This window comes from Heterodontus francisci, chromosome 7, assembly GCF_036365525.1.
Source record: "Heterodontus francisci isolate sHetFra1 chromosome 7, sHetFra1.hap1, whole genome shotgun sequence".
In the NCBI taxonomy this organism is placed as follows: domain Eukaryota; kingdom Metazoa; phylum Chordata; class Chondrichthyes; order Heterodontiformes; family Heterodontidae; genus Heterodontus; species Heterodontus francisci.
The window spans coordinates 1,787,276-1,807,275 of record NC_090377.1 but is presented as its reverse complement, the minus strand read 5'-3'; the positions used below and the strand labels follow the sequence as shown (position 1 = coordinate 1,807,275).

Genomic DNA, 20,000 nt, shown 5'->3' with positions numbered 1-20,000 from the left:
AGCTCTCAAGCGCCCTAACTGAGCCTTCACGTCTCATCCTAACAAAAGCCTTCTTCTTCCTCTTGACAAGCGCTTCAACTTCTTTAGTAAACCACGGCTCCCTCGCTCGACAACTTCCTCCCTGCCTGACAGGTACATACTTATCAAGGACACGCAGTAGCTGCTCCTTGAATAAGCTCCACATTTCGATTGTGCCCATCCCCTTCAGTTTCCTTCCCCATCCTACGCATCCTAAATCTTGCCTAATCGCATCATAATTTCCTTTCCCCCAGTTATAATTCTTGCCCTGCGGTATATACCTGTCCCTGCCCATCGCTAAGGTAAACCTAACCGAATTGTGATCACTATCACCAAAGTGCTCACCTACATCTAAATCTAACACCTGGCCGGGTTCATTTCCCAGTACCAAATCCAATGTGGCATCGCCCCTGGTTGGCCTGTCTACATACTGTGTCAGAAAACCCTCCTGCACACACTGGACAAAAACAGACCCATCTAAAGTACTCGAACTATAGTACTTCCAGTCGATATTTGGAAAGTTAAAGTCCCCCATAACAACTACCCTGTTACTCTCACCCCTGTCGAGAATCATCTTCGCTATCCTTTCCTCTACATCTCTGGAACTATTCGGAGGTCTATAAAAGACTCCCAACAGGGTAACCTCACCTCTCCTGTTTCTAACCTCAGCCCATACTACCTCAGTAGCCGAGTCCTCAAACGTCCTTTCTGTCGCTGTAATACTCTCCTTGATTAACAATGCCACACCCTCCCCTCTTTTACCATCTTCTCTGTTCTTACTGAAACATCTAAATGGTGTGTGACTTGGAGGGAAACTTGCAGGTGGTGGTGTTCCCATGCATTTGCTGCCCTTGTCCTTCTAGTTGGTAGAGGTCGTGGGTTTGGAAGGTGCTGTCTAAGGAGCCTTGGTGCATTGCTGCAGTGCATCTTGTAGATGGTACACACTGCTGCCACTGTGTGTCGGTGGTGGAGGGAGTGAATGTTTGTCATTGGGGAGCCAATCAAGCAGGCCTGGATGGTGTTGAGCTTCTTGAGTGTTTTTGGAGCTGCACCCATCCAGGCAAGTGGAGAGTATTCCATCACACTCCTGACTTGTGCCTTGTAGAGGCTGTAATGAGGTCAGGAGCTGAGTGGCCATGGCGGAACCCAAATTGAGCATCACTGAGTAGGTTATTGCTAAGCAAGTGCCGCTTAACAGCACTGCTTCAGTATCTGAGGAGTTGCAAATCATGCTGAACATTGTGCAATCATCAGCGAACATCCACTTACCTTCCAGGAGAGCAGCGGAAAGGAGTGGACCTGTGGGGAGACTGCCGAGAGTGGATCCGATAAATAGAGCCCGAGGATCGAGGCCCAGTCACTTACCTTCCAGGAGCGGAGCGGAGAGGAGAGGAGGGAATAACTCTAAATAGCCAGTTAAGTAACTTAAAGTTAAGGGAAAGGTCTACAGTTTTTTTTAATATGGTAGGTAGTCTTTTTAGGGGATCAAGGTCCCTAGTGTAAATAATCTAATTTTTGGGTAATTTAAGGGGATAAACTAAGGATAATTCATGACAGGGCAGCTCGGCAGTGTGGAGTGCTCCTCCTGTGCAATGTGGGAAGTCAGGGACATTTCCAGTGTCCAGGGTGGACATGTGTGCAGGAAGTGTCTCCAGCTGCAGCTACTTGAAATCCGTGTTTCGGATCTGGAGCGGCGGCTGGAGACACGGTGGAGCACCCGCGAGTCTGTGATCATCGTGGATAGCATGTACAGGGAGGTGGTCACACCGCAGGTAAAGACTGCGCAGACAGAAAGGGAATGGGTGACTGCCAGGCAGAGTAGAAGAACTAGGGAGGTAGTCAAGAGTCCCCTGGGTCCATCTTCCTATCTAACAGATTTTCCGCTTTGGATACTGTTGGGGGAGATAGCTTCTCAGGGGATTGCAGCAAGAGCCAAGTCTGTGGCACCACAGGTGGCTCAGCTGCACAGGAGGGGAGGAAAAGGAGTGGGAGAACTATAGTGATAGAGGATTCTATCATAAGGGGTACAGGTAGGCCTTTCTGTGGCCACAAACATGACTCCAGGATGGTATGTTGCCTCCCTGGTGTTGGGTCGAGGATGTCATGGAACGGCTGCAGGACATTCTGAAGGGGGAGGGTGAACAGTCAGAGGTCGTGGTACGCATTGGTACCAACGACATAAGTAAAAAGAAGGAGGAGGTCCTGCAACAAGAATTTAGGGAGCTAGGTAGCAGATTAAAAAGCAGGACCTCAAAGGTTATAATCTCTGGATTACTCCTGGTGCCACGTGCTAGTGAGTATAGGAATAGGAAGATAGAGTAGATGAATACGTGGCTGAGGAGGTGGTGCAGGAGGGAGGGCTTTAGTTTCCTGGATCACTGGGTCTGTTTCTGGCAAAGGTGGGACCTGTACAAGTTGGACTGGTTGCACCTGAACTGGAACGGGACCAACATCCTTGCTGGGAGGTTTGCTGGTGCTGTTGTGGGGGTTTAAACTAATTTGGCAGGGGGATGGGATATAGAGTGGAGGTATAGTAGGGGGTGATGCACAGTCAAATATAGAAGAGAAACTGAGTCAGTCTTGAAGACAGAGCAAATACAGACCTGTTAAGGCACAAGTGAAAAATGCAAGGCTGGATTGCATCTATTTTAATGCAAGGAGTCTTACTAGTAAGGCAGATGAATTGAGGGTGTTGATTAGCACATGGGATTATGATATTATTGCTATCACAGCGACATGGTTGAGGGAGGGGCAGGACTGGCAGCTCAATATTCCAGGGTATAGAATCTTCAGGCGAGACAGGGGAGGGGGTAAAAGAGGAGGTGACATTGCACTGTTGATTAAGGAGACAATTACTGCAGTAAGGAGGGATGATATCTTAGAAGGTTCCTCAAATGAGGCCATATGGGTAGAAATTAAAAACAAAAAGGGGTCAATCACTTGGCTGGGAGTGTACTACAGACCTCCAAACAGTCAGAGAGAGATCGAGGAGCAGATATGCAGGCAAATCTCAGAGAAGTGTAAAAATAATAGGGTAATAATAGTAGGGGATTTCAACCTCCCCAATATTAACTGGGATAGTCTTAGTGCAAAAGGCTTAAAGGGGGCAGAATTCTTAAAATGCATACAGGAGAACTTTTTGAGCCAGTACGTAGAAAGTCATACAAGAGAAGGGGCAGTACTTGACCTAATCCTAGGGAATGAAGACGGACAAGTGGTAGAAGTGTCAGTGAGGAATCATTTCGGGGATAGTGACCATAACTCTGGAAGATTTAAGGTAATTATGGAAAAGGACAAATATGGACCAGAAATAAAGGGACTGAATTGGGGGAAGGCCGATTTCAATATGATAAAACAGGATCTGGCCAAAGTGGACTGGGAGCAGCTACTTGTAGGAAAGTCTACATCAGACCAGTGGGAATCATTCAAAGAGGAAATAGTGAGGGTTCAGAGCCAACATGTACCCGTTAAGGTGAAGGGTAGGACCAACAAGTCCAGGGAACCCTGGATGTCAAGGGATATAGAGGATTGGATAAGAAAAAAAAAGGAGGCTTACGGCAGATCCCAAGTGCTGAAAACAGCGGAGGCCCCAGAGGAGTATAGAAAGTGTAGGGTGGCACTTAAAACAGTAATTAGGAGAGCGAAGAGGGGACATGAAAAAACACTGGCGGGAAAGATAAAGGAAAATCCCAAGGTGTTTTATAAGTATATTAAGGTTAAGAGGATAACCAGGGAAAGAGTAGGGCCCATTAGGGACAAAAGTGGCATTGTGTGTGTGGAGCCAGAGGACATAGGTGAGGTTTTAAATGATTACTTTTCATCTGTGTTCACTATGGAGAAGGACGATGTAGGTGTAGAGATCAGGGAGGGGGATTGTGATATACTTGAACATATTAGCATTGAAAGGGAGGCAGTATTAGCTGTTTTATTGGGTTTAAAAGTGGATAAATCCCCAGGCCCAGATGAGATGTATCCCAGGCTGTTACGTGAGGCAAGGGAGGAGATAGCAGGGGCTCTGACACAAATTTTCAAATCTTCTCTGGCCACAGGAGAGGGACTGGAGGACAGCGAATGTGGTGCCATTATTCAAGAAGGGTAGCAGGGATAAACCAGGTAATTACAGGCTGGTGAGTCCAACATCAATGGTTGGGAAACGATTGGAAAACTTCTGAGGGACAGGATTAATCTGCACTTGGAGAGGCAGGGATTAATCAGGGATAGTCAGCATGGCTTTGTCAGGGGGAGATCGTGTCGAACAAACTTGATTGAATTTTTCGAGGCGGTGACGAGATGTGTAGATGAGGGTAAAGCAGTTGATGTAGTCTACATGGACTTCAGTCAGGCTTTTGATAAGGTCGCGCATGGGAGATTGGGTAAGAAGGATGGGATCCAGGGCAATTTGGCAAATTGGATTCAAAATTGGCTTAGTGGCAGGAGGCAGAGGGTGATGGTCGAGGGCTGTTTTTGCAAGTGGAAGCCTGTGACCAGTGGTGTACCACAGGGATCGGTGCTGGGACCCTTGCTGTTTGTAGTGTACATTAATGATTTAGATGTGAATATAGGAGGTATGATCAGTAAGTTCACAGATGACACCAAAATTGGTGGTGTCGTAAATAGTGAGGAGGAAAGCCTTAGATTACAGGACGATATAGATGGGCTGGTAAGATGGGCGGAGCAGTGGCAAATGGAATTTAATCCTGAGAAGTGTGAGGTGATGCACTTTGGGAGGACTAACAAGGCAAGGGAATATACAATGGATGGTAGGACCCTAGGAAGTACAGAAGGTCAGAGGGACCTTGGTGTACTTGTCCATCGCTCACTGAAGGCAGCAGCACAGGTAGATAAGGTGGTTAGGAAGGCATATGGGATACTTGCCTTTATTAGCTGAGGCACTGAATATAAGAGCAGGGAGGTTATGGTGGAGCTGTATAAAACACTAGTTAGGCCACAGCTGGAGTACTGTGTACAGTTCTGGGCACCACACTATAGGAAGGATGTGATTGCACTGGAGAGGGTGCAGAGGAGATTCACCAGGATGTTGCCAGGGCTGGAGCATTTCAGCTATGAAAAGAGACTGAAAAGGCTAGGGTTGTTTTCCTTGGAGCAGAGAAGGCTGAGGGGGGACATGATTGAGGTGTACAAAATTATGAGGGGCATTGATAGGTTAGATAGGAAGAAACTTTTTCCCTTAGCGGAGTGGTCAATAACCAGGGGGCATAGATTTAAGGTAAGGTGCAGGAGGTTTAGAGTGGATTTGAGGAAAATTCTTTCACTCAGAGGGTGGTTGGAATCTGGAACTCACTGCCTGAAGAGGTGGTAAAGGCAGGAACCCTCAAAATTTAAGAAGAAAATGGGATTAGGTGCTTGATGGCTGGCACAGAAACAATGGGACGAAGGGCCTGTTTCTGTGCTGTATAACTCTATGCCTCTCTCCCCACTTCTGACATTATGATTGAAAGATCATTGATGAAGCAGCTGAAGATGGTTGGGCCTATGACACTACCCTGAGGAACTCCTGCAGTGATGTCCTGGGACTGAGATGATCGACCTCCAACAACCACAACCATCTTCCTTTGTTGCTAGGTGTGATTCCAACCAGCGGAGAGTTTTCCCCCTGATTCCCATTGATTCCAGTTTTGCCAGAGCTCCTTGATGCTATACTCAGTCAAATGCTGCCTTGATGTCAAGGGCAGTCACTCTCACCTCACCTCTTCAGTTCAACTCTTTTGTCCATGTTTGAACCAAGGCTGTAATGAGGTCAGGAGCTGAGTGGCCCTGGCGGAACCCAAACTGAGCGTCACTGAGCAGGTTATTGCTAAGCAAGTGCGCTTGATGGCACTGTTGATAACACCTTCCATCACTTTACTGATGATTGAGAGTTGGCTGATGGGGCGGTAATTGGCCGGGTTGGACTTGTCCTGCTTTTTGTGTACAGGACATACCTGGGCAATTTTCCACATTGTGGGGTAGATGCCAGTGTTGTAACTATACTGGAACAGCCTGGCTAGCGGTGCGGCAAGTTCTGGAGCACAGGTCTTCAGTGCTATTGCCGGAATATTGTCAGGGCCCAAAGCCTTTGCAGTATCCAGTGCCTTCAGTCGTTTCTTGATATCACGCGGTGTGAATCGAATTGGCTGAAGTCTGGCATCTGTGATGCTGGGAACTTCAGGAGGAGGCTGGAGTAACACACCTGGAGACACTGATACTGCGGGAGTAACAGAGGAACATGGGAACATAGGAGCAGGAGTAGGCCATTCGGCCCATTGAGCCTGCCCCGCCATTCAATATGATCATGGCTGATCTTCCACTTCAACGCCTTTATCCCCACACTATCCTCGTATCCCTTTCTGTCATTTGTGTTCAGAAATCTGTCAATCTCTGCTGTAAACATACTCAATGACTGAGCTTCCACAGCCCTCTGGGGTAGAGAATTCCAAAGATTCACAACCCTCTGAGTAAAGAAATTTCTCCTCATCTCAGTCCTAAGTGGCTTCCCCCTTATTTTGAAATTGTGTTCCCTGGTTCTAGATTCCCCAACCAGGGAAACATCTTACCAGCATCTACCCTGTCTATCCCTTTAAGTATTTTGTAGGTTTCAGTGAGATCACCTCTCATTCTTTGAAACTCTAGAGAATACAGACCCAGTGTCCCCAATCTCTCTTCAAAGGACAGTCCCACCATCCCGGGAACAAGTCTGGTGAACCTTTGTTGCACTCCCTCTATGGCAATAATATCCTTCCTAAGGTAAGGGGACCAAAACTGCACACAGTACTCCAAGTGCAGTCTAACCAAGGTTCTATACAATTGAAGCAAGATTTCACTACTCCTGTACTCAAATCCTCTTGCAATAAAGGCTAACATAAGAACTGGGAGCAGGAGTAGGCAATTCAGCCCCTTGAGCCTGCTCCGCCATTCAATATGATCATGACTGATCTCATTTCGGCCTCAACTCCACTTTCCTGCCCGTTCTCCATAACCCTTCAACCCATTACTAATTAAAAATCTGTCAATCTCTTCCTCAAATTTACCTAATGTCCCGGCATCCACCGCACTCTGGGGTAGTGAATTCCACAGACTCACGACCCTTTGAGAGAAGTAATTTCTCCTCATCTCTGTTTTAAATCTGCTACCCCTTATCCTAAAACTATGACCTTTCGTTCTAGATTGCCCCATCAGAGGAAACATCCTCGCTACATAGACTTTGTCAATCCCCTTAATTATCTTATATACCTCAATTAGATCTCCTCTCATTCTTCTAAACTCTAGAGAGTAAAGGCCTAAACTGCTCAATCTCGCTTCATAAGACAAACCCCTCATCTCTGAATCAATCTAGTGAACCTCATCTGAACTGCCTCCAATGCAACTACATCCCTCCTCAAGTAAGGGGACCAAAACTGTACGCAATACTCCAGGTGCGGTCTCACTAATGCCTTGTACAGTTGCAGCAACACTTCCCTACTTTTATATTCTATTCCTTTAGCAATAAATGCCAAAATTCCATTTGCCTTCCTTATTACCTGCATACTAGTTTTCTGCAATTCATGCATGAGGACACCCAGATCCCTCTGCACCGAAGCACTCTGAAGTTTCTCTCCATTTAGATAATAATTTGCCTTTCTATTCTTCCGATCAAAATGGATAACCTCACACTTATCCACGTTAAAATCCATCTGCCAAATTTTGGCCCATTTATCTAACCTATCCATATCCATTTGTAAATTTCTTATTGCTTTATTGTAACTTACTATTCCACCTATTTTAGTGTCATCTGCAAATTTGGCTATTGTACCTTCTATCCCTGCATCCAAGTCATTAATATAGATTGTAAATAGTTGGGGCCCGAGGACCGAACCCTGTGGCACCCCACTAGTTACATCTTGCCAACCAGAAAAAGACCCATTTATCCCAACTCTCTGTTTTCTGTTGGTTAGCCAATCCTCTATCCAAGCTAATAAATTGCCCCTCACCCCATGTGAACTTACCTTGCGTATTAACCTTTTGTGCGGCACCTTATCAAATGCCTTCTGGAAGTCCAGATATACTACATCTACAGGATCCCCATTATCCACTTTACTTGTTACAGCTTCGAAGAACTCTAGAAAATTAGTCCAACACGATTTACCCTTCATAAAACCATGCTGACTCTGATGGATTGCGTTTTGACTTTCTAAATGTCCTGTTATTACTTCCTTAATAATGGATTCTAACAATTTCCCAACGACAGATGTTAAACAAACTGGTCTGTAGTTTCCTACTTTCTGCCTCCCTCCCTTTTTGAATAAGGGTGTTATATTAGCACTTTTCCAATCCACTGGAACCTTTCCCGCATCCAGGGAATTTTGGAATATTATAACCAATGGATCTACAATCTCTGCAGCCACTTCCTTTAAGACCCTAGGATGTAGGTCATTAGGCCCTGGGGTCTTGTCTGCCTTCAATCCCAATAGTTTGCTCAGTACTTTTTCCCTAGTGATGACGATTGTTCTAAGTTCCTCCCTTTCTATAACCTCTGCATTTCCTGTTACTATTGGGATGGTACTAATGTCCTCCACCGTGAAAACTGAGGCAAAATACTGATTTAGTGTCTCCGCCATTTCTGTCTCCCCTTCTATTAACTCCCCAGTCTCATCCTCCAAGGGACCAACATTCACTTTAGCTACTCTCTTCCCTTTTATATACTTATAGAAACTTTTGCTATCTGTTTTTATATATTGCACTAGTTTTCTTTCATAATTTACCGTTGCTCTTTTTATTACTTTTTAGTAACCCTTTGTTGATCTTTAAAAGTTGCCCAATCTTCCAGCCTGCCACTGGCCTTTGCAATAAGGTATGCCTTAGTTTTTGTCTTTATGTTATCCTTAACTTCCTTGCTTAGCCATGGATGTTTTCCCCCTCTTACAATCTTTCTTCCTCTCTGGAATATATTTTAGTTGGGAGGAATTGAACATCGCCTTAAACATCTGCCACTGCTCATCAACTGTCCTACCTTTTAGTCTTCCTGCCCAGTCCACTGGGGCCAAATCTGTCCTCATGCCTATGTAATTACCTTTGTTTAACTCCAGAATGCTAGTGTGGGACTCCAGTTTCTCGCCCTTGAACTGAATTTGAAATTCTAGCATGCTATGATCACTCTTCCCTGGAGATCATTTATTATTAACTATGAGATCATTAATTAATCCCACCTCATTACATGATACCAAATCTAGAATAGCCTGCTCCCTGGTTGCTTCCACAACATAATGCTCCAGAAAACAATCTCTAATACATTCAATGAACTCTCCCTCGAAGCTACCCTTGCCAATATGATTAATCCAGTCTATATGCATATTAAAATCACCCATGATTATTGCCGTACCTTTCTTACAAGCCCCCAGTATTTCCTGATTTATACTGTGCCCCACTGTGGAACTACTATTTGGGGACCTATAGATTACTCCCACCAGGGACTTCTTTCCCTTGCTATTTCTTATTTCTACCCAGACTGATTCTATGTCTTGATCTCCAGTGCCTATATCGTTTCTCACGACAGCACTGTTCTCTTCCTTCACTAACAAAGCTACACCACCTCCTTTTCCTTCCTGTCTATCCTTCCGAAATACTGATTACCCTTGGATATTCAATTCCCAAACCTGGTTTCCCTGCAACCACGTCTCAGTAATCGCCACTAAATGATACCCATTCATCTCTATTTGCGCTGTTAATTCATTAATTTTATTCCGATTGCTTCGTGCATTCAGATACAAAGCCTTTAAGTTTGTTCTATTATCAAATTTCCCTACTCTTGTATGATTCCTTGGTGCAATATGACGTTCACACATTCTGTCCCTACCTTTTATTTTCTGGTAACAAAGAGCCTCATCACTAACCTGCACTCCGACCTTCTCCTTTAACTTTAACTTCCTAATTTTCCATTCAACTGAACCCTCCCCCCCACTATTTAGTTTAAAGCCCTAGTTATGCGATTCGCCAGGACTCTGGTCCCAGCATGATTCAGATGGAGCCCATCCCATCGGAACAGCTCCCTCCTTCCCCAGTACTGGTGCCAATGCCCCACGAATTCGAACCCATTTTTCCCACACCAATCTTTGAGCCAGGCATTTACCTCTTTAATCTTATTGACCCTGGGCCAATTTGCTCGTGGCTCAGGTAGCAATCTGGTGATTATTACCTTTTTGGTTCTGCTTTTTAATTTAGCCCCTAGCTGCTCATATTTCCTCAGCAGAACCTCTATCTTTGTTCTACCTATATCGTTGGTACCTACGTGGACCATGACAACTGGATCTTTCCGCTCCCACTCCAAGTTCCTCTGCAGCCCAGATGAGATATCCCGAACCCTGACACCAGGTAGGCAACACAGCCTTCGGGACTCTCGATCCTGGCCACAGAGTACAGTGTCTATGCCCCTAAATATACTATCCCTGATTGTGACTACATTTCTCTTTTCTCCCCCCACTTGAATGGCTCCCTGTACCACGGTGCTGTGGTCAGTTTGCTCATCCTCTCTGCTCTTGTCCACACAGGGAGCAAGAATCTCAAACCTGTTGGACAAGGACAATGGCTGGGGCTCCTGCAGCACTACCTTCTGGATCCCTCTACCTGTCTCACTCATAGTCACACCCTCCTGTCCCTGACCACTGGCCAAATTCAAGGTAGTTAATCTAAAGGGTGTGACTGTCTCCTGAAACACAGCATCCAGGTAACTCTCCCCTTCCCTGATGTGTCGCAGTGTCTGAAGCTCAGACTCCAGCTCATCAACTCTGAGCCGGAGTTCCTCGAGCAGCCAACACTTGCTACAGATGTGTTCACCAGGAACCACAATGGGGTCCACCAGCTCCCACATCATGCAGGTACAACACATCACCTGGCCCTGCATCTTTATTTTATTATATTAGATTTTAATTTGTTTTTTTAAATTTCCGACTGGTCTCTAGTTTTTAATCTGTAAAATATTTCTCCTATTCACCTTTAATTTAAAATCAACTTTGAATAGGTAATTCAACTAGCAATTACTTACCAACCAATGAACTTAGTTTTCCTATGATGTCACTCTTGGTTTTTTTTCTCTGTTTTTACTCCCTTAAATCGCTCTCTCTCTCGCTCTCTCTCTCGATCTCTCTCTCGATCTCTCTCTCGATCTCTCTCTCGATCTCTCTGTTCCTTTTGGCATACTTTTTAAAGCTCTGCTCCCACTGTGTTTTCTCTTTCTCTCTCTCTCTGGCTACCATTAGCCTTCTTAATAGCTTGCTGCTCCTGCCTGTTAGCTTTCAGTGACTTATTGACAAGGACACCCAGGTCCCTTTGTACATCTACACTTTCTAATCTCATACCATTTAAGAAATACTCTGCACATCTATTCCTCCTACCAAAGTGGATAACCTCACATTTTTCCACGTTATATTCCATCTGCCACATTCTTGCCCACTCAATAAGTCTGTCCAAATCCCCTTGAAACCACTTTGCAACTTCCTCACAACACACATTCCCACCTAGTTTAGTCTCATCTGCGAATTTGGAAATATTACATTTGGTCATTGATATATATTCTGAACAGCTGAGTCCCAAGCACAGTTCCCTGAGGTACCCCACTAGTCACAGCCTGCCAATGCGGGAATGACCCATTTATTCCTACTCTGTGTTTTCTGCCTGTTAACCAATCCCTAATCCATGCCAGTATATTACCTCCTATCCCATGTGCTTTAATTTTGCTAACCAACCTCCTGTGGGGGACTTTATCAAAAGCCTACTGAAAATCCAAGTATACACGTCCACTAACTCTCCTTTATCAATTCTGTTCGTAACATCCTCAAAAAACTCCAACAGGTTCATCAAACATGATTTCCCTTTCATAAATCCACGTTGACTATGCCCAATCAGATCATTATTATCCAAGTGTCCATTTATCACATCCTTTAGAATAGATTCGAGCATTTTCCCAATGACTGATGTAATGCTAACAGGTCTGTAATTCCCTGTTTTCTCTCTCACTCCTTTATTAAATAGTGGGGTGACATTTGCGACCTTCCAATCTGCAGGAACCGCTCCAGAATCTATAGAATTTTGGAAGATGATCACCAATGCATTCACTATCTCCATAGCTACCTCTTTCAACACTCTGGGATGTAGAATATCAGGTCCCGGGGACTTATCAACATTCAGCCCCATTAATTTCTATGATACAGCTTTCTTACTCATCCTAATTTCCTTCAATTCCTCATACTCCCTAATCCCTTGGATCTCTAATTCTGGGAGATTTCTTGCATCTTCCTCAGAGAAGACAGACACAAAGTGTTCATTTAGTTTCTCTGCCATTTCTCTATTCCCCATTATAAATTCTCCTGACTCTGCCTGTAATGGACTCACATTTGTCTTAGCCAAACGTTTCCTTTTTATGTACCTATAGAAGCTTTTACAGTCCGTTTTTATATTTTATGCTAGCTTACATTCATATCTATTCTCCTTTTCTTTATCAGTTTCTTGGTCCTCCTTTGCTGTATTCTAAAATCTTCCCAATCCTCAGGTTTACTGCTATTCCTGGAAAATTTAAATGCCTTTTCTTTTAATCTTATACAATCCTTAACTTCCTTTGTTATCCACAGTTGACTGCCTTTACTTTTGGGGTTTTTGTGCCTTGAAGGAATGTCTTTTGAAGACTATCCATTGCCTGTACACTGTCACACCTTTCAATGTATTTTCCAAACCTTTCTCAGCCAATTTGCCCCTCATACCTTCATAATTTCCTTTGTTCAAATTTAACACCCTGGCTTCAGATTCATTTACCTCACTTTCAAACATAATGTAAAATTCTATCATATTATAGTCGCTGACGCTGTGGGAGTAACGCACCCGGGCACGCTGACGCCGCGGGAGTAACGCACCCGGGCACGCCGACGCCGCAGGAGTAACGCACCCGGGCACGCCGACGCCGCGGGAGTAACGCACCCGGGCACGCCGACGCCGCGGGAGTAACGCACCCGGGCACGCCGACGCCGCGGGAGTAACGCTCCTGCGCGCCGACGCCGCGGGAGTAACACTCCTGCGCGCCGATGCTGCGGGAGTAACACTCTTGGACGCCGATGCTGCGGGAGTAACACTCCTGCGCGCCGATGCTGCGGGAGTAACACTCCTGCGCGCCGATGCTGCGGGAGTAACACTCCTGCGCGCCGATGCTGCGGGAGTAACACTCCTGCGCGCCGATGCTGCGGGAGTAACACTCCTGCGCGCCGATGCTGCGGGAGTAACACTCTTGGACGCCGATGCTGTGGGAGTAACACTCTTGGGCGCCGATGCTGCGGGAGTAACACTCCTGCGCGCCGATGCTGCGGGAGTAACACTCCTGCGCGCCGATGCTGCGGGAGTAACACTCCTGCGCGCCGATGCTGCGGGAGTAACACTCCTGCGCGCCGATGCTGCGGGAGTAACACTCCTGCGCGCCGATGCTGCGGGAGTAACACTCCTGCGCGCCGATGCTGCGGGAGTAACACTCCTGCGCGCCGATGCTGCGGGAGTAACACTCCTGCGCGCCGATGCTGCGGGAGTAACACTCTTGGGCGCCGATGCTGCGGGAGTAACACTCCTGCGCGCCGATGCTGCGGGAGTAACACTCCTGCGCGCCGATGCTGCGGGAGTAACACTCTTGGACGCCGATGCTGCGGGAGTAACACTCTTGGGCGCCGATGCTGCGGGAGTAACACTCCTGCGCGCCGATGCTGCGGGAGTAACACTCCTGCGCGCCGATGCTGCGGGAGTAACACTCCTGCGCGCCGATGCTGCGGGAGTAACACTCTTGGACGCCGATGCTGCGGGAGTAACACTCTTGGACGCCGATGCTGCGGGAGTAACACTCTTGGACGCCGATGCTGCGGGAGTAACACTCCTGCGCGCCGATGCTGCGGGAGTAACACTCCTGCGCGCCGATGCTGCGGGAGTAACACTCCTGCGCGCCGATGCTGGTGGTGGTGGTCTCATCGGAAAGTGATCTGTTTAGGTGAGTGAAGGTATCAATCACTGGATTTGGATATTTGCTGAATATCTGTTCTGGATCTATCTCTGATTCACGGTTTTGCACCTTTACAAGCACCTGTTTCTCTGAAGGTTTTATCGTCTGGTTGAATGACGGAGCAGAGACTGTTCAGTACCAAGGTTCCCAGCTTGGATGAGCTGCGCTCGGCAGATTTGTAATAATCGAGTGAGTTGTTGTTCAGCAGAAACCAGCGTTTCTTCAGTTTCAGTGATGACGTTTTCCCACTGCTTCGCATCTCTTTATGGAGCCAACCTGAAGCAGGACAAGAGGAGTCAGCATGAGACCCCACACTGAGAGACCCTCACTCCCCCCACCTCTGCACACACAGACCACCCCCCCCTATGCAGAGAGACTCCCCTTACCAGAGACCCACCCCTTGTGTGGAGACACACCCCACCGCACACAGAACCCCCTCCTCCCCCACACCATACACAGGGGGTCAGCCTCCGACTCCGTACACAGAACCCCACGTGCGCAAAGACACCCTCCTCACAGGGAGAGAGGGAGAGACCCTTGCAGGTAATCAGAAACCACACATGCCAACACAATCGCCAGCCTCCCAGACAGATACTTCGGAGACATGGGTAGAGCAGGGGCAGGAATGGATGTTGCAGGTTCCGGGATTTCGATGTTTCAGTAAGAACAGAGAAGATGGTAAAAGAGGGGGGGGTGTGGCATTGTTAATCAAGGAGAGTATTACGGCGGCAGAAAGGACGTTTGAGGACTCGTCTACTGAGGTAGTATGGGCCGAGGTTAGAAACAGGAGAGGAGAGATCACCCTGTTGGGAGTTTTCTATAGACCTCCGAATAGTTCCAGAGATATAGAGGAAAGGATAGCGAAGATGATTCTCGACAGGAGCGAGAGTAACAGGGTAGTTGTTATGGGGGACTTTAACTTTCCAAATATCGACTGGAAATACTATAGTTCGAGTACTTTAGATGGGTCAGTTTTTGTCCAGTGTGTGCAGGAGGGTTTTCTGACACAGTATGTAGACAGGCCAACCAGGGGCGATGCCACATTGGATTTGGTACTGGGTAATGAACCCGGCCAGGTGTTAGATTTAGATGTAGGTGAGCACTTTGGTGATAGTGACCACAATTCGGTTAGGTTTACCTTAGCGATGGGCAGGGACAGGTATATACCACAGGGCAAGAATTATAGCTGGGGGAAAGGAAATTATGATGCGATTAGGCAAGATTTAGGATGCGTAGGATGGGGAAGGAAACTGCAGGGGATGGGCACAATCGAAATGTGGAGCTTATTCAAGGAGCAGCTACTGCGTGTCCTTGATAAGTACGTACCTGTGAGGCAGGGAGGAAGTTGTCGAGCGAGGGAGCCGTGGTTTACTAAAGAAGTTGAAGCGCTTGTCAAGAGGAAGAAGAAGGCTTGTGTTAGGATGAGACGTGAAGGCTCAGTTAGGGCGCTTGAGAGTTACAAGCTAGCCAGGAAGGATCTAAAGGGAGAGCCAGGAAGAGCAAGGAGAGGACACGAGAAGTCATTGGCGGATAGGATCAGGGAAAACCCGAAGGCTTTCTATAGGTATATCAGGAATAAAAGAATGACTAGAGTTAGATTAGGGCCAATCAAGGATAGTAGTGGGAAGTTGTGTGTGGAATCAGAGGAGATAGGGGAAGCGTTAAATGAATATTTTGCGTCAGTATTTACAGTGGAGAAAGAAAATGTTGTCGAGGAGAATACTGAGATTCAGGCGACTAGGCTAGATGGGATTGAGGTTCACAAGGAGGAGGTGTTAGCAATTTTGGAAAGTGTGAAAATAGATAAGTCCCCTGGGCCAGATGGGATTTATCCTAGGATTCTCTGGGAAGCTAAGGAGGAGATTGCAGAGCCTTTGTCCTTGATCTTTATGTCGTCATTGTCGACAGGAATAGTGCCGGAAGACTGGAGGATAGCAAATGTTGTCCCCTTGTTCAAGAAGGGGAGTAGAGACAGCCCTGGTAATTATAGACCTGTGAGCCTTACTTCGGTTGTGGGTAAAATGTTGGAAAAGGTTACAAGAGATAGGATTTATAATCATCTTGAAAAGAATAAGTTCATTAGCGATAGTCAGCACGGTTTTGTGAAAGGTAGGTCGTGCCTCACAAACCTTATTGAGTTTTTCGAGAAGGTGACCAAACAGGTGGATGAGGGTAAAGCAGTGGATGTGGTGTATATGGATTTCAGTAAGGCGTTTGATAAGGTTCCCCATGGTAGGCTATTGCAGAAAATACGGAAGTATGGGGTTGAAGGTGATTTAGAGCTTTGGATCAGAAATTGGCTAGCTGAAAGAAGACAGAGGGTGGTGGTTGATGGCAAATGTTCATCCTGGAGTTTAGTTACTAGTGGTGTACCGCAAGGATCTGTTTTGGGGCCACTGCTGTTTGTCATTTTTATAAATGACCTGGAAGAGGGTGTAGAAGGGTGGGTTAGTAAATTTGCGGATGACACTAAGGTCGGTGGAGTTGTGGATAGTGCCGAAGGATGCTGTAGGGTACAGAGGGACATAGATAGTCTGCAGAGCTGGGCTGAGAGATGGCAAATGGAGTTTAATGCGGAAAAGTGTGAGGTGATTCACTTTGGAAGGAGTAACAGGAATGCAGAGTACTGGGCCAATGGGAAGATTCTTGGTAGTGTAGATGAACAGAGAGATCTTGGTGTCCAGGTGCATAAATCCCTGAAGGTTGCTACCCAGGTTAATAGGGCTGTTAAGAAGGCATATGGTGTGTTAGCTTTTATTAGTAGGGGGATCGAATTTCGGAGCCACAAGGTCATGCTGCCGCTGTACAAAACTCTGGTGTGGCCGCACCTGGAGTATTGCGTGCAGTTCTGGTCACCGCATTATAGGAAGGATGTGGAAGCTATGGAAAGGGTGCAGAGGAGATTTACTAGGATGTTGCCTGGTATGGAGGGAAGGTCTTACGAGGAAAGGCTGAGGGACTTGAGGTTGTTTTCGTTGGAGAGAAGGAGGAGGAGAGGTGACTTAATAGAGACATATAAGATAATCAGAGGGTTAGATAGGGTGGATAGTGAGAGTCTTTTTCCTCGGATGGTAATGGCAAACACGAGGGGACAAAGCTTTAGGTTGAGGGGTGATAGATATAGGACAGATGTCAGAGGTAGTTTCTTTACTCAGAGTAGTAGGGGCGTGGAATGCCCTGCCTGCAGCAGTAGTAGACTCGCCAACTTTAAGGGCATTTAAGTGGTCATTGGATAGATATGGATGAAAATGGAATAGTGTAGGTCAGCTGGTTTCACAGGTCGGCGCAACATCGAGGGCCGAAGGGCCTGTACTGCGCTGTAATGTTCTAATTCTAATTCTAATTCTAATTAGAGAATCGGAGAGTGTTAATGAGTTTATAGGGTGAACAATAAGGCAATGGGTTTAGTGGGGGGTCTCAGGGACAAGGCCGTGGGTTTACGGGGTCTCAGGCACAAGGCAAAGCGTTTGGTTGGTCTGAAGGACAAGACCACGGGTTTAGGCGGTCTCAGGAACAAGGCCATGGGTTTAGGCGGTCTCAGGAACAAGGCCATGGGTTTAGGGGGTGTCAGGGACAAGACCATGGGTTTAGGGGGTCTCAGGGACAAGGCCATGGGTTTAAGGGGTCTCAGGGACAAGGCAACGGGTTTGGTTGGTCTGAAGGACAAGGCCATGGGTTTAGGGGGTGTCAGGGACAAGACCATGGGTTTAGGCGGTCTCAGGAACAAGGCCATGGGTTTAGGGGGTCTCAGGGACAAGGCAATGGGTTTGGGGGTCTCAGGAACAAGGCCATGGGTTTAGGCGGTCTCAGGGACAAGGCCATGGGTTTAGGGGGTGTCAGGGACAAGGCCATGGGTTTAGGGGGTGTCAGGGAGCAGTCTGGGAGGAGGGTGTGAGGCAATTGATTTTGGGTTATAATTCCAGCTGGATTTCATGGCAACCTGATTGGCGTACGAGGTAGGGGTGAGGTAGGGGGTGGGGGATTGAGGGGTGAGTGATGGGTGTAGAGTGTGGGGGAAAGAGGGAATTGGGTGGAGAGACTGAGATAGAGAGAGGGATGGGGAATGCAGGACAGGGTGGGAGAGGGCGAATGAGGGGGCTGGTAGGGTGAAGGTGAAGAGGAGTGGGGGAGTGAGGGGACAGAGGGGATGGTGGGGTGAGGGGGAGCGAGGGGTGGGGTGTGATGGGGCAGAGGGGGGAATTGGGGAGTAAGTGGAGGGACGAAAACAGGGGCTACAGGGTGGATGAGCAAACTGCCCATGGTACAGGAAGCCATTCAAGCAGGGGGAGTCCAATTTGCTCGTGGCTCAAGTAGTAATCCTGAGATTATTACCTTTGAGGTTCTGCTTTTTAATTTAGCCCCTAGCTCATACTCCCTATACAGAACCTCTTTCCTAGTCCTATCCATGTCATTGATACCCACGTGGACCACAACAACTGGATCCTCCCCTTCCCACTGCAAATTCCTCTCCAGCCCTTAGCAGATGGTAGACAGAAATAAAAACAGAAAGTGCTGGAAATACTCAGCAGGTCTGGCAGCGTCAGTGGAGAGAGAAACAGAGTTAATGTTACAGGTCAATGGCCCTTCTTCAGAACTGGCAAAGGTTAGAAATGTAATAGATTTTAAGCAAGTGAAGCGGGTGGGGTGAGGGGGGCTGGTGGGCAAATGAATAAAAGGGAATTTGTGTGATAGGGCAGAGGGCAGGAGAGATGAAATGACAAAGATGTCACTGGACAAAGGTAAAGAGAGTGTTAATGGTTGTTGTGAAAGTCAAAGCATTAGTGCAGAGAGAGTGTTAATGGCAGAGTAATGAACAGAGGTCCAAAAGCACAAACTTGAAAAATAAAGTTTAAGGCAGGCACATGATTAAAATAGAATAAAATAAAATAACAATAAAAAAAGGCCAGTCATGCTCTGAAATTGTTGCACTCAATGTAGAGTGTGTAATCGGAAGATCAGGTGCTGCTCGTCGAGCTTGCGTTGATGTTCACTGGAACACGCCAAAGGCAGACATGTTGGCATGGGAACAGGGTGGTGAATTAAAATAACAAGCAACTGGAAGCTTGGGGTCATGCTTGTGGACTGAGTGAAGGCGTTACGCAAAGCAATCACCCAATCTGCATTTGGGCTCCAAAATGTAGAGGAGACCACATTGTGAGCAGCGAATACACTATACTAAATTGAATGAAGTACAAGTAAATCATTGCTTCACCTGGAAGGAGTGTTTGGGGCCTTGGATGGCAAGAGGAGAAGAGGTAAAAGGGCAGGTGTTACACCTCCTCTGATTGCATGGGAAGGTGCCATGGGAGGGGGACGAGGTGTTGGGGATGATGGAGGAGTGGACCAGATGAAATGTACCCTAGACTGTTAAAAGAAGCAAGAGGAAATAGCAGAAGGTCTGACCATCATTTTCCAGTCCTCACTGGATCCAGGTGTGGTGCCAGAAGATTGGAGAACTGCTAACGTTTTACCTCTGTTTAAAAAGGGAGTGAGGGATAGACCGAATAATTACAGACCAGTCAGTCTAACCTCAGTAGTGAGCAAATTACTGAAATCTATTCTGAGAGACAAGATAAACTGTCACTTGGAAAGGCACAGGTTAATCAAGGATGGATTTGTTAAGGGAAGATCTCGTCTGACCAACTTGATCGAATTTTTTGAAGAAGTAACAAGGAAGATAGATGAGGGTAGTGCAGTTGATGTGGTCTACATGGATTTTAGCAAGGCTTTTGACAAGGTCCCACATGGCAGACTGGTTAAAAAAATAAAATCCCATGGGATCCAGGGAAATCCAGCAAGGTGGATACTAAATTGGCTTAGTGGCAGGAAACAAAGTGTAATTGTTGACGGGTGTTTTTGCGACTGGAGGGCTGTTTCCAGTGGTGTTCCGCAGGGCTCAGTACTGGATCCCCTGCTTTTTGTGGTATATATTAACGATTTGGTTGTAATGTAGGAGGCATGATCAAGAAGTTTGCAGACGACACAA

At 46.8% G+C, this 20,000-nt stretch overlaps 1 protein-coding gene across 2 annotated transcripts in view; it reads right to left on the bottom strand.

Annotated features, from left to right (window-relative positions):
- LOC137371810 (unconventional myosin-X-like) overlaps window positions 1–20,000 on the bottom strand; it is a 518,005-nt gene that overhangs the window by 57,904 nt on the left and 440,101 nt on the right. For both annotated transcript variants that reach the window (XM_068034697.1, XM_068034696.1), the window contains one exon: window positions 14,096–14,290. In XM_068034697.1, the coding sequence (XP_067890798.1) occupies window positions 14,096–14,290 (195 nt within the window). The remainder of the gene's footprint in view (window positions 1–14,095; window positions 14,291–20,000) is intronic.